The following is a 14,582-nucleotide window of genomic DNA, read 5'->3' as shown; positions in this document are numbered from 1 at the left end:
ACATCAAAATGTGAGTTTACACATGATCACATGTGTAGCACCCTACAGGTAGGTGCTAGGTAAATGCATAGTAGACCTTGTCTGCCTAACAGCAGGGCTATGTTTCTTTTGTCAGGTAGGTTGTCATGGCTCCCTAGTGTGTCTCCTGAGAAGGGGAGTCTCCCCACTGGCTCTATCGGAGGCTTCTGATAGGGCAGTGGAGGAAACCCAATAAGAGATACATTCAGACTTGTATCTACCCCAGAAGGCAGATTCTGCCGCAGAGGATTCTGGGGGAGGGTATAAGTCTGAAGGGGGTGCATGACTCCGCGTCTTTGGTGGGAGCAGAGTCCCAGGAGGCAGAGAACGGCTGTCTCTCCTCCTGTTTGAGGAAGCCGATATCTCGGGGTGTCGCCTGAGAATCCAGAGAGTGCTGAGTTGAGCTGAGGGGATCCGGTGTGCTGAGAACCAGCGGAGAGAGAGAGGAGTCCAGTCCCAGGAAAGCCTACAGTGACGCCTAAGCGTCAGTGAGCATTGGCTAGCGTCGGCTGGCATCAAGGCAGCGTTAACAGAAATTTTTCTGGATAAAGTCCCAAGTTCTACTTAGTTGAGCCTAAAGGAGTATCCCACTCATTCCCTTCTCCCATTCCCTTAAATACAATAAAACAACAAAACAAAGATGCCGGAGTTGTCAATGTCTTAGTTCTCACACCTAGGGCTCACATGGGCTGGAGAGGTAACCGGTAAAGATGGCAGACCCACATCAGCTCAATGCCTGGAAAACCTGCTACACGTGTTAAAATAAACTGTTGAAAGTATGCACTTAGAGGCGCCTCTGTCTTTTCTTCTTTTATCTGCATATTAGGAACCCTGCTTCAGTCTTCCCCCCATCTGCTGACGGCTGCCTCTGACACAGGTGGACTTTACCATCTTACGGTGCCGCCCATACTGCAGGATACTAAGTTCTACATAGACTATAATCAGCCCATGAACCAGCGCTGATTTCAGTTGCTTTTTGTTTATGCATGCTACAGCTGCGCCACTATACATGTACATTAAGGGGAACCCCAAGGCACTACATTTAAAGGGATTTTCTTTTTTTATTGTTGCACTTTAAGCATAATAAAGTCACTGCCCCTGAAAATTATTATTTTTTTTTTTATGGATACATGTCCCGCAAGATAGTACTCAGACCCCCATACTTCTTTATGGCCAATTACTTGCATACAAGTCTTCAAAATGGACACTTGATTTTTCCTGTAAGGCTCTTATAGACTTCAGTGGGGTTTGATGTTCGGATTAGAACATTTCCCTGGTTTGGGAGTTCTAAAGGGAACCAAACCAACCAGGGGGAGGGGTACACAAATTAAAAAAAAATATAAAAAAAGAAAAAAGTACAAAATACAGTACACAATACTGGAGGAGTATAAAGTAGTATAACAAAACTTTATTCAAAATATGTAACAGTATGTTTAAATTTAGGAGTATAAAGAAGTATCACAAAACTTTATTCAAAATATGTAACAGTATGTTTAAGTTTACAGAGTGTAGTGTAAGAGGTCCAATAACCAGCATTACTTGCATATTCCAGCATCAATAAAACATTTAAATGTCAAGTTTTATTACAAAAAAAAAAAAGATTCAAGATCTTATATCTGAAATCACATAAAGGACAAAAACAGAATTTTTGTACTCACCGAAACAGCCTCTTCTTTGAGGGACCCAAGAAGTATATTTCACCTTTGGGTTATAAGGCCAGTGTACTGGACATTGGCAAACAAAAATATTGTAGGCCAGCCCAACATAACCCCTCCCACTACCACCATGCCACACTTTTGTAGCAAGGCAGTACTGAGAGCATGATCATGAACACAGGAGCGGGACCTGTGTCTTCAATGAACTACAATACAAGGATTTTACAGAGAATACAAAAAAATCTAATTTCTTTTCTCGTCTATTGATGAACACAGAAGTCTTTCACCTTCAGGACTCGTGCCAAAAAACAGTGAAGAGTTGCTAGCAAAATTAGGTTAGTCTTTTCCCAGCAGAGCTGAAGAGGGTCTAGGTCTAGAACATCAGCAAAAAAAACCAAGGCAACCTAGGAGTACGATTGGTTATCTTGGGCTTACCTAGAGTCTTTTATCTGCCAGTTTCCAATCTTCCTGAAGGCAGTGGTAAAACACAAAGCTGACAGACTTCCTATGTTCTTCAATGGACGAGAAAGAAAAAAAAATCTAAAATAACTTCGTCAGCGCACAAAGGAAATGCACACTGACCTTTGACATCGTACCAACCTAGCTCTATAAAATAATGAAGCTCTACACACATGCACAGATCTGTAGGTGCCCTCATAGATTTATGGGTAGGAGGAGTCATGTTTGGCCATGTTTTTATTTCAGTTCACTCTCAGTAAAACTATCAATTGGAAGGTAGCAACCAAGAGGAATTAGGAGTAATTTCCCTGTGTGCCTTTCATCATAAAAGAAAACCTGACTGGCTGTTATGGTCTTGTTCTTGTTGAGCTCTATTGTGATTGGCTGATATGGTCTTGTTCTTGTTGAGCTCTATTGTGATTGGCTGATATAGTCTTGTTCTTGTTGAGCTCTATTGTGATTGGCTGATATGATCTTGTTCTTGTTGAGCTCCATCGTTTAACTCCTTTGAAATCATTAGAACAGTGAAAGTTAAATAGAAATCCCAGATATTCTTCTTCCCCACTTTGCACACCGGCAGGGGGTATTGTACTATGCAATTATAGATGTAAATACCAGATTGCAATGAGGAAGGCAAAAAAAAAAAAATCTTCAGCAGCCTTGTAAAATAAATGAAAAGTGGAACAAAACCTTTGAAAAGAGGACCTATTTATCCAAAGGAAATAAAATGTTCATGGAAGTGTAGGTCTGCTTTAAAGTCATACATGTCAGACCAAAATAAGGGAGCAGCTATTCCTGATCTGTATTTGCAGGTTAACAAATTTGCCCCTTTGCACTGACCTAAAAGATCTCACCCATCCCCTCCATAATGTATATTAAATAATATATATCAGATCTTGGTAAGTATGCATCTGTGGATGGATAGGATGTGTTAAATTAGGTTAGGGGAAAGGGGCAAAATGGATAATTTCACTTTGCTGGAGATTCACTTTAAAGAATAAGTGAACTTAAAAAAAAACCTGCTTATTTAGTGCTAGACAGAATAGAGGTGGGTTAGAACCTTGGTTTTATTGCTGCCTGCATTAGGGAGATTTCTTTTAACTTCTTTTGCTGTTGATAGTAGTCATAAGGACAGAAAATGAAAGCAATCTAAAATGTTATCCTGTTCACCAGAGTAGTAGAGGGGAATCCCCCATGCTTTGATAACAGTTGTCAAAAGTGAGTTTTTCCTTCGCTTTGGAAAGATTTTCTTTCACTTCATTGTGTCTCGGCGAAATTAAGTAAAAAAATACCTGTAAATGCCCCAAAGAGAGCAGTAAAAACCTGAAATGGTTCTAACCCTTACTCACCTCAGCCAACAGAAAGAGAAACTTTTTTAGGGTCCTTTCCTACTATTACGTATTACGGCATGGCGGCTGCTGCGTACAGTGAAGTGGTGTGATATGTTGTAAAGACACATCACACTGGTAACTTTTTTTTATTATTTTTTAGTTCACAAAAAGACATTAGGGTGTCTAATAGACTGTGCAGTTTTAGAGCCGGTTCACATAGGCTCTCCAGGTCGCCCCATAGTAGTACAGGACCCTTTTTCTAAGTCGGAGCGACTTGTGTCGCTCCTATTAGAACGGGTCCTGTGCTAATCTATGCCAGGCGACCCACGGCGACTTGTCAGGCAACCAGGTCGCCTGACAAGTCGCCCCAGTGTGAACGGGGTCTTAAAGTCTAGTTTCCCCAGAACTTAGAAAATAACATGAAGCTTTGCTTTTGTAAAAACTACCCTATCACCTGCAAGGAAAAGAAACCTAATTTTTTCTTGCACACGATTGGAGGATAAAAATCAGTAGAGCTTTCCCTCATTTACTAAGCTCTGGAGCAAATGCACTTGCAAAAGGTGCAACTGCACTTGTGAAGTGCACAGTCTATTTGCCTTTAGTAAATCCACCCCCCCTGCTATAATTTTTATTCACCACAGAGCATTACGATGTGGTGTAGTGTATCGCAACACACTGTTGAAAAAAAAAGGCAGCTTATCCTACTTTTTCAGCAGTGCAGTGATGTGAACTAAACTAATAGGACAAATGGCAAATTGGATTAGGACTGCGTTGGGCAAGGCTGCCCAGGACATCCAAATGCATAGTGTGAATGGACCATCAGCTAAAGTTTAAACTACTTAGTGACTGACCCAGACAAGCATGCAGCCAGTAAAGTATCAGGACACTTGACAGGCACAACATTTGTCTTAGTAATTCACTAAGGGGTGAAGGAAGAATGAGCATATAGAATAGGCATGAAAGCTCCTGCCCCTTTAAAAACAAGCCAGCAATGGCAGCTCCAATATTTTGGGTTCTTTTAAAAGTGCCTCAATGGGTTTTGGGGGGTACCAGTGTTCATAGAAGACTGTTAGCTAAAATATTATGAGGTTTTATGAAAACGTGTTTTTGAAATATCAGTTGGAAGCCGAGTAGCTGACATGCGTACAAGTGGCATTTTAAATGGTGCAGTGGGAGCAAGCGGCACTGGTGTTCTTGGCATTTGTAGAATGGGAAATGGCTTAGGACTCCGATACGGAAAGGCCAAACCTGGGGGAGAAAGATGCCTTTGCCCAGTAGGAGTGGCTTGAATTCCCGACTCAGTTTGGATTTGCACTCTCTCTGTGCAGGCTGCAGATCTGTCCTTGTCAGATATGGGAGGGACAGATTTCTCATTCATTTCAGTGTGATCAGGACATTTAAAGATTTCCTGTTGGTTTCCAGGCAAAAGCAGTAAACCATTTTCGCCTACAACATACTTTTTCAGAGCCTTCGCCCTGCGTTTTTCTTGCAGGTCTTTCAGCATTTGAAAATCTTCAGAAATTCTTGAATGGGACAGCTATAAAATATAATACATGAAATGTTTTAGGATACAAATGCATACATACTGCAAGTATATTTAGATGTATTTACTTTAAGTGTGATCTATAAGCAATTTTTTATAGTTTTGGATGGCGTGGGGAAGGATTACTGCTATCTGGGGCTCTTTTAGAAAGATTTCCCCTCACTTCCTGTTCTGGTGTCAACATTTTACCAAAAAGGAAGTCAACAGCAACAAAGACATTAGAAAAAAATAATATTTTTTGTAATATTTTGTAAAAGGTGACCTAACACCAGACCCCCACAAAAGGCACGACTAGATCTAGTTAGTTAGTTAGGTCATCTTTACAGTTTTTCTGTAAAAGGTAAACTAAGCCCTCAAGGAGGGGATGGCTAGAACCTCTATGAGCTTTTCATTGTTTTGTTGAAGTTTTCTTTGTTGCAGATTTCCTGTCTGGTAGAAAAAAAGAGTACTTTAAGAGCCGGTTCACACTACCACGATCCAGAAAGTCGCCCCGTGACTTGAAGAGACTTGGAAGAGACTTAAGCCCCGTACACACGTACTAGGGCTGCAACGAACGATTATTTTAATAATCAATTAGTTGCCGATTATTTTTTCGATTAATCGGATAAAATCATAAAAAAACTCAATATGCCTTTTTTTTCATTTATTTAAAATAATAATGAACAAACAGAGTGTTAGTGCCGGTTCACACTTGTGCGGTTTGCGAGATTGCATGTAATTCGGAGCGCACTGCTCCTAAATTACATGCGATCTCATGTGCGTATGCGAGTTCAGCCATACACTTAGTATGGCTGAATTCGCAGCGCAACTACAGCAAACTCGCACATGAGGCTTTTTTTGAGCCGCCTCAGAATTGGATCGCACAGTGGTTCACACTTGTGCGATCTGATTCTGTGCAAACTTGCAGATCGCACTGCAATATGCAATTGCAACTGGGGGTGTCGTTAACTTTTAATTTGCACCCCCTGTGTATCGCATATGGCAGTGTGAACTGCCAGATGTGCGGATGCGATGCGGAAACACGCTGCATATTCGCAGCGTTCCCGCATCGCACAAATGTGAACCGGCACTAAGGCCATCGCATCCGCATATCTGGCAGTTCACACTGCCAAGTGCGATACGCAGGGGGTGCAAATTAAAAGTTAACGACACCTCCAGTTGCGATCGCATATTGCAGTGCGATCTGCAAGTTCGCACAGAATCGGATCGCACAAATGTGAACCACTTACCACTGTGTGATCCGATTCTGAGGATGCTCAAAAAAAGCCTCATGTATGGCTGAACTTGTATCCGCACATGAGATCGCATGTAATTTAGGAGCAGTGCGCTCCGAATTACATGCAATCTCGCAAACCGCACAAGTGTGAACCGGCACTTATACCAAAACTTTTTTATTTTTTTATTTTTTTAAATTAAGCTGCTATATACTGTAAATAATATAATAAATGCTTATCTAGATAAAAGAGTTAATATTCCTTATAAGGTGCAATATTATAATAGAAAAATAAGTGAATAAAAACGTCCCTGTCAGCCATAGATATGAAATAGGGAGCAAAGAAAGACCCCCTATATGTGTTATATGGACGTTTTTAATCACTTATTTTTCTATTATAATATTGCACTTTATAAGGAATATTAACTCTTTTATCTGGATAAGCTTTTATTCTGTTTTTTGGCGGGCTGCATTGCATGGAATGGACACTGTAACTAGTACTAAGCTCGGCACTCACATTTTGCTGCTTCTCCCTCAGCTCGATATGACTCACTCCCTCACTGACTCAGCAAGAAGGCAGAGAGGAAAGGAGGAGGGAGGTCACGGAAGCCGTGCTGTGAGAGAGAGACAGTGAATGCACACTGCAGCTTCACAGAGCAGACGGAGCTCGCTGACAGTCGGGGAATGTCAAGAATGCAGCACAACTAATCGATAATGACAATCATTGACAACGATTGTCATTATCGATTATTATCGATTTAGTCGATTAGTTGTTTCAGCCCTAACACGTACCGATCGTCGGCCGAACGATCGGCCGTCTTTTGTCCAGGGCTGTCCTGTCCGCTGAAAAGTGAAAAAGACTGCACACGAATTTTGTCGGCCAACAACAGCCGACTGCAGAAGTGATGTCATGTGATGGTTAACTTTCCGTGTCTTTTTTCTTCTCTGAGCATGCCCAGTCTTGCAAATCTGCTGATTGTCCGCCGAAATCTGTACTGACTGACGCACAATCGGCTGTTCTGTTGTCGGCGTACAAAAATTTTAATGCCTGCAGGACAGATTCTGTTCGGCCGAAAATGCGCTGTCGGCTGTCGCAAGCTTCATACTAACAAGCCGACAATCGGCCGATCGTTCAATGGCCGAATATTTGCGGCCGACAATCGGTACGTGTGTACGGGGCTTTAGAAGAGACTTGTGCACTACTTTGAAGAGACAGGCGACTGTCTGTGGGGAATGTCTGGCTAATCTCTTTCTTCTTCCTGGAAAGTCTGATAACAAGTCACTTCAATTAAGATAAATGGATTTTTGTAAAATCTTACCGTAAAATCCTTTTCTCTTAAGCTCATTGACAGACGCAGTCCTCTTGATTAATATCAAATTGGGTTATACTGCCCTCTACAGGAGTAGGACACTAGGCAGAAGGAAAACGTTCTGGCCACACCTTAGGGGCAGTCCCAGAGGGTATATCCTCTCTCTCCCTGCTACAGGATGTCAGTTATGTCACAAAGCAGTGTCAGAGAATTTAACCCAACCCAACTCAAAAGTAGAGGGGCGGGTACTGCGTCTGTCAATGAGCTTAAGAGAAAAGGATTTTACGGTAAGATTTTACAAAAATCCATTTTTCTCTGTCGCTCATTGACAGACGCAGTCCTCTTGATTAATATCAAATTGGGACGTCCCAAAGCAGTGCCACAAATGAGGGGTGGGATAACAGAAATCAAAATTTAAATCCAGAAGGCCCAACCGGTGCCGACTAGAAATCTTAAAGGCTCATCAAACCAAAGGATGAGACTCAACTGAAAACCCAACAGAAAAAAACCCTCGAGGTAGACCAACGGTCTCCTCAAATTGCGGCCTGCAAAACCTTGCGGCCAAAAGAGGCATCCGACGATGCCATATCAACTTTATAAAATTTTGTAAAGGTTTGAACCGACGACCAGGTAGCCGCCTTGCAAACCTGGACCACTGACGCCTGATGGCGGAAGGCCCAGGAAGCACTAAGCGCCCGAGTGGAGTGCGCCTTAACAGGGAACGGAGGATTCCGACCCTTAATAGAATAAGCCTGTACCACCGTTTCTGTCTGATCCATTTGGAAATAGTCGCGGCAGATGCAGGCAACCCCTTTTTGGGGCCATCCATGATCACAAAAAGTGAATCTGTTTTACGAAATGAATCCGTAGTTTTCAGGTATACCCTGATTGCCCGAACCACATCCAAGGAATGCAACGCAAACTCCCGAGGATGACTGGGCTTAGGACACAGGGAAGGCAATACAATGTCCTCATTCAGATGAAACTCTGAAACCACTTTAGGAAGGAAGGATGGATTCGGACGAAGAACCACCTTATCCCTATGAACCACCAGATATGGGGAACGACAAGATAATGCGGCCAGTTCTGACACCCTGCGTGCAGAAGTAATGGCCACCAAGAAGGCCACCTTCTGGGATAACGTAAGCAAGGGAATCTCCCTGATATTTTCAAAGGGAGGTTTCTGAAGAACCGACAACACCAAATTAAGATCCCAGGGCGGTAAGGGCGCGCGCACTGGCGGAGCCAAGTGCCGCACCCCCTGGATGAAATTCCGCACCAAGGAATGGGTAGCCAAAGGCTTCTGAAAGAAGATTGCTAACGCTGAAACCTGAGCCTTGATAGTACTCAAGGCCAGCTTCTGCTCAACCCCCTGTTGCAGAAAAGCCAGGATTCTGTTCACCGAATAGGTATGTAGCGGGGTTAAATATGCCTAAAGATACTGTTTGATATGTGAGAAGGAACTAGGCTCCCTCTAGTGGTAGTTGCATGGAATTTCCCGGGCTGTGACTTCCTTTTGGCAAGATGAAGAAACTACATCTCCCATGCTGCTTTGCAAGATCCAGGGTGCACGGCTGCACCGCACGGCACTATGGGGGAAGTTATTTAAAGGAAGAGAGAGGCTAAGCCGAGGGGGGGGGGGTGCCTTTCTGCGCTGGACTCTGAGGAACCAGCGAGCGAGAGTGGAGGACTGATGCTGGATATTGGGCCAAAGCCTCTTAGCCTGGAGGGACGACGTTGAACCGTCCCATCTCAAGCACGAGGCACATTCCTGGAGGTCATACTGCTGTTTGCAGAGACCGGAAGTCATCCGCCAGAAAGACCTCGCGCGGCTGGCATATAGCCAAAGGACTGAGACCGCAGTGGAGCGCGCGAAGGAGAAACTTCTGTTGGTGAGAGGGCACATGCCCAATAACTGACTTTATCTGCCAAAGAGATAGCTTTATCTACAGATAGCGGTAGCGCAACAGGAGGTGATAAACCCTGGGATTTATCAGTAGGAGACTCATAGACAAACCATAATATCTAAAAAGGAGTCGCCAGAGGCTTACCGCTTTCGCAGAAGCTATTGTTCAGTTACACAGACACCCTGTGGTGACAACTAACAGCTTGCTGTTTTTTTTTCTCTCTCTCTTGATCTTCATTCCTAATTTGGATTACAAATGAGCTCTATTCAATAACCTTGCTAGCGAAGATCAACAAGAAAGAAGAGAACTCTGGGGGAGGGACTCAGATAGGCCTACCTATCTGGTACTGTGTCTAGCCTTAATGAAGGAGGAGTGTGGGGGTATTTCTTTTATCTTTTTAAAGTTGTTTTAAGTAACCTTTTATGGGCTTGTATGGTATTGTATCTCCCTTTCTCAATTTGATACATAGTAAACTAAGTTTTGATTAATTACAATCCTGTGTGCTGTTCCATTGTGTCACCCAGAAGGACTACTGTTAAAGAAGGTAACAAGGTACTGTTGCATATTGAAGTATTGTATTCCAATCTGTGTATCCATTTGATAGTCCAGTCCTATTCTGGGTCAGTTGTGCCTGAGGAGGGATCGAGCCAATTTGATTGGGTTGTTAGGCAGGGAGTAGACCCAATAACATAATCAGCAGCTCCTGCGGGGGTGGTGCTACAGGTACGTGGAGGAAATCCAAAGGATTCACACCACGCAATATAAGACCTCCATGTGCGATGATAGACTTTCCTGGAAGTCGCTTTTCTTTACTTTAATTAAAGTAGGAATAACTGAAGTTGACAATCCCTTGTCCTTCAGAACCTGAGTCTCAATAGCCAGGCCGTTAAAGCCAGCGATTGTAAAGCAAGATGGAAGATCGGTCCCTGAGAGGAAGTCTCCAAGGAGCGTCCGCGACCAGCCTGACCAAGTCGGTGTACCCGGGTCGACGAGGTCAGTCCGGAGCTACCAGGATAACTGGAATTCTCTCCACCTCTATCCTGCGCAGAAGTTTCGGCAGCAACTTGAGAGGAGGGAAGACATACAGTAGCTGATACTGTCCCCACGGGTGACCAGCGCGTCTGCTCGAGGATCTCGGGAGCGGGCTACAAACCTCCGCAGCTTCCTGTTGAGCCGAGCTGCCAACAGATCCACCTCCGGGGTGCCCCAATGAAGGCACAGCTGGCGAAAAACCTCTGGATGAAGAGGCTATATCCCTTGATCCAGAATCTGACGGCTGAGACAATCTGTCTGCCGATCTTCCACCCCCGGAGTGAATACCGCGGAGAGAGCCGGAACAACCCATTCCGCCCAATGAAGAATGCTGGCCACTTCTATGGCCGCCAGGGCACTCTTGGTGCCCCCTTGGTAATTGACATGAGCCACGGCTGTGGCCTTGTCCGACTGGATCCAAACCGGGCTGCCCTGAATCTGCTCGGTCCAGTAAATCAGACAAAGTCTGATCGCTCTCAGTTCCAATACATTTGTCTGTAACCTGGATTCTATCGGAAGAAATGATTTCCCCTGGTTGAGCATCGGAGCCCGAAGCCACCAGACCAGAGACTCCCTGGTCCGCTCGCTGAACCGAATCCGATTGTCCAGAGAATCGGGATTCCGATTCCATTAGAAAAGAATCTCCTTTCGGAGAGTTCGGGCATGAGACTGGGCATACGGTACTGCTTCTAAGAAGACCACCATCAGTCCCAGGATCCTCATGCAAGTCTGAAGGGAAGACCAGTTGACGGATAGTAACATCCGAATTGTTCACTGAATCTTCCAGCTCCTGGTGGGAACTAGGAATGATCTATGGGAAAAGTGAAGAAAACGTTCTGCTCAAGGAACGGGAATTACCGCTCCCTGTTGCATCAAGTCCATTACTGCCCCCCGCAAAGCTTTTAAGTGATCCGGGGATAGTCGAATGTTTGAAGGGAAGAATCGCACCGGTGGAAGTGATCGAAACTCGATCTTATATCCCGACCGTATGACCTCGCGAACCCCTTTGTCCGGGATTCTGGAAAGCCATGGATCCGGAAACCGGTAAAGACGTCCCCCCACCCCAGAGATGGGTGGGGGCGCACCTTCAGGCTGTATTGGTCTTATCTTCAGGTTTGGCTGAGCCGGACCTTTGTTTACCCGACCAGCGCCCTTTGAAACCCCCTGCAGGGTCTTTGGAGGGCTTTGCCTTATCGCCCGCCCCAGCGGAACGAACAAACTTTTTATGAGCGGAAAAGGAAGGTCCTCGCCTGTTACGAGGTCCTTTACCCTTAGCAGTCTGTGGTAAAAAAGTGCTCTTGCCCCCAGTGAGATCCTTTATAATCTCATCCAAGGTGGCCCCAAACAGGCGATCCCCTTGAAAAGGGAGATTTGCCAAAGCTTTTTTGGAACCTTGATCCGCCGACCAACACTTTAACCACAACACGCGTCTGAGGACCACTGCTGAAACAGATGCACGCCCTAGCAAGGGAGTGGCGTCCAGGGCGGCGTCACAGATGAACTGTAGCCCTTGTATAATCTGTTCCAGCAAATCTGATACTGCCGGGGGGATACTTCTCCCCTTTATGTCCCGGCGTAACAATTTGGTCCATTCTGTCAATGTTTGTGAGACTAAACCAATGGCCACCACTGGCCTAACTGTTGACCCTATCAGGGAAAAAATGGAGCGGGATTCCGCTTCCACTTTTCGATCCACCGGATCCCTAAAGGACGGAGCGTCCTCCAACGGGATAACAGTGGCTTTGTTTAGTCTGGAAACCGGTGGGTCCACCACTGGTGGTACCGTCCATTTTTTAAGGAGGGATTCCTTAAACGGATAGCGCCTAGCAATGCGTTTGGAAATAGCAGGGGTTCGTTTCGGACGATCCCATTCTTCTTTAATTAGATTACCAAAACATTTGGGCAAGGGAAAAACCTTCGCCATTTTGGTAGGCTTGCTGGTACCAAAGGGAATTTCAGTGTCAGCTACCTCTGCCGGTGTAACCTCAAGGCTTAAGGTTTCCCGGACAGACATGACGAGTGCGTCCACCAACGCTTCTTCTTGCGCTATGGCGAAGGCAGAAAGGTCCTCCTCACTATCTGAGGAGACCGTACCCGAGACAGCAGCCCCAGAAGAGGGGCCTGCAGCTGCAGTGACAAGCTCAGAATCCGTATCTGAATTGTCAGATGAAATAGGGGTAGGCGGGGGTCGCTTTCTTGCCCCCCGTCCCTGACAGGCCACCTCAACCCGGGATACCAAAGACTCCAAAACTGCTGATAATGCATCAATCACAAGTGGGGCACTGGAGGGTCCTGCGGCCACCTCAAGGGGATCCGGTGGGGATACATGTGTGGCAGGGTCCATGATAAATCCCAGACACTTGCCAGCAAACAAAAAATAATTGCAAAGAAAAAAACTTTTTTCACCTTTTGTTATCCCCTAGCGCAACAGTGCCCCTCAGTGTTACCTGCTTTGGACCCCACAGAGAGAGAGAGACCCCAAGGCTCACCACCTGATGCACAGAAGTTTCTATCAACCTGCTCTCAGCGCTGTCTGTTACAGACAGGAAGTCTTTTGGATCCTTTTCCCGGGTAAAAAGGAGGCAGCTCCGCCCCTTTACACACCTTCCGGCGCCTCCCATGCTACTCCTCGTGGTAGCTGGTCACTTCCAAAATGGCCGCCCCCATGCTGGAGACACGAGGCTACTCCAAGATGGTGGCCCCGCGTGACCTGCGGCCTCTGTGGAAAGATGGCAGCGGCCTGCGGAAGGTAGTTTATCGGCCTGTGCGGCCTGCCGGAGGTGTGCGGCCTGCGGGAGGATGGCGGCCTGCGGGAGGATGGCGGTAGTCCAGGCACAGGCATCGGCCTGTATTGCAACCTTATGTATAAGGTAGGATGCTATCACCTTCTTACATTGCCAGCCACTGACTTCAGTCATGGTCCCTTTATAGTGCCCCTCATACAGTGACTTCCGATAGTCAGCTCCCAAACCAAGCCTTATGGTTCTTATTCACTAAATCACCCTCTAGAGGGGGATCTGCGACACCTGTTATAGGATAGAGGGGGGATCCAGGATCATGAGGGCCGATCATCCCAGGGAGGGGCCCGCGTCCACCCACAAACCCGTCAGGGGGAGAGGGGGAACATTTACTCACCATACCGAAACAAGCGGGCGCCAACTCCTGACAGAACCCCTCTCCACCGAGGTGGGGGGGCTGTCGACCAATACGGACGCCGTGACTCAGTTTTCAACTGGTCGTCGGCGTCCAGGCGAGACCTTTAACTCGCAGGGTCAGTCCCCGTCCAGTGGGACTATGTCGCGGCCGACCCAGCGCGGAGCTAGGGCCTGCACGCGCTCGTAGGCTGACTGGGGTGACCACTGGATCTCAACATCCAGCCCGTCGCCCAGTTTCAGCATACTTGCTTGAAGATCTCACAGGAACAACTGGAGAAAAAAAGCTGCCTAAAAAAAGTTTTTCTAAAAAAAAATCTTGCCAGGACCAAAGATCCTGTCTAGTCAGGAGTAAGGACCTGACATCCTGTAGCAGGGAGAGAGAGGATATACCCTCTGGGACTGCCCCTAAGGTGTGGCCAGAACGTTTTCCTTCTGCCTAGTGTCCTACTCCTGTAGAGGGCAGTATAACCCAATTTGATATTAATCAAGAGGACTGCGTCTGTCAATGAGCGACAGAGAAAAGGAGGCGACTCCCATTGAAGTATATGGGACAGTCGGATCACAGGTCACCTCAAAGTAGTACAGGACCCTTTTCTGAAGTCGGAGCGACTTCAGTAGTGCCAATTAAGACGGCACTGATTGATTAACATTGCTTTTGTTATGTCAAGCGACCTGGGGCTACACAAGTCGCCTCACAAGTCGTGCTAGTGTGAATGGGCTCTAAAACATGAGTGCCTCAGATTTGAATTCGTAGATTTATTTGTTGCGATGCGGGAACCAGTGCGATTCTAGTGCGCAAACACTGCCTTATGCGAACCACTGTGGGTGTCAATACAAAGTTAATGACACCCCCAGATCGGTTCACAGATTGCAGTGTGAACTGTGAATTCGGACAGGAATCGGATTGCACAGGGATGAACACCTATGCGATCCAATTTCAGTGCAGGAAAAAAAGGTTC

At 45.9% G+C, this 14,582-nt stretch overlaps 1 protein-coding gene across 1 annotated transcript in view; it reads right to left on the bottom strand.

The window, feature by feature from the left end:
• Nucleotides 1-4,544: 4,544 nt before the first annotated feature.
• The window catches only part of LOC309549589 (piRNA biogenesis protein EXD1-like), a gene marked incomplete at its 3' end in the record, with an annotated part of 299,356 nt that continues 289,318 nt past the window's right edge, over nt 4,545-14,582 (bottom strand). Inside the window, exon 13 of the mRNA XM_082249962.1 lies at nt 4,545-5,000. Coding sequence (XP_082106088.1) covers nt 4,545-5,000 — 456 coding nt within the window. The remainder of the gene's footprint in view (nt 5,001-14,582) is intronic.

Source organism: Pelophylax lessonae, assembly GCF_965119305.1.
Source record: "Pelophylax lessonae genome assembly, chromosome: 1".
NCBI lineage: Eukaryota > Metazoa > Chordata > Amphibia > Anura > Ranidae > Pelophylax > Pelophylax lessonae.
This window is presented reverse-complemented; position numbering and strand designations above follow the sequence as displayed.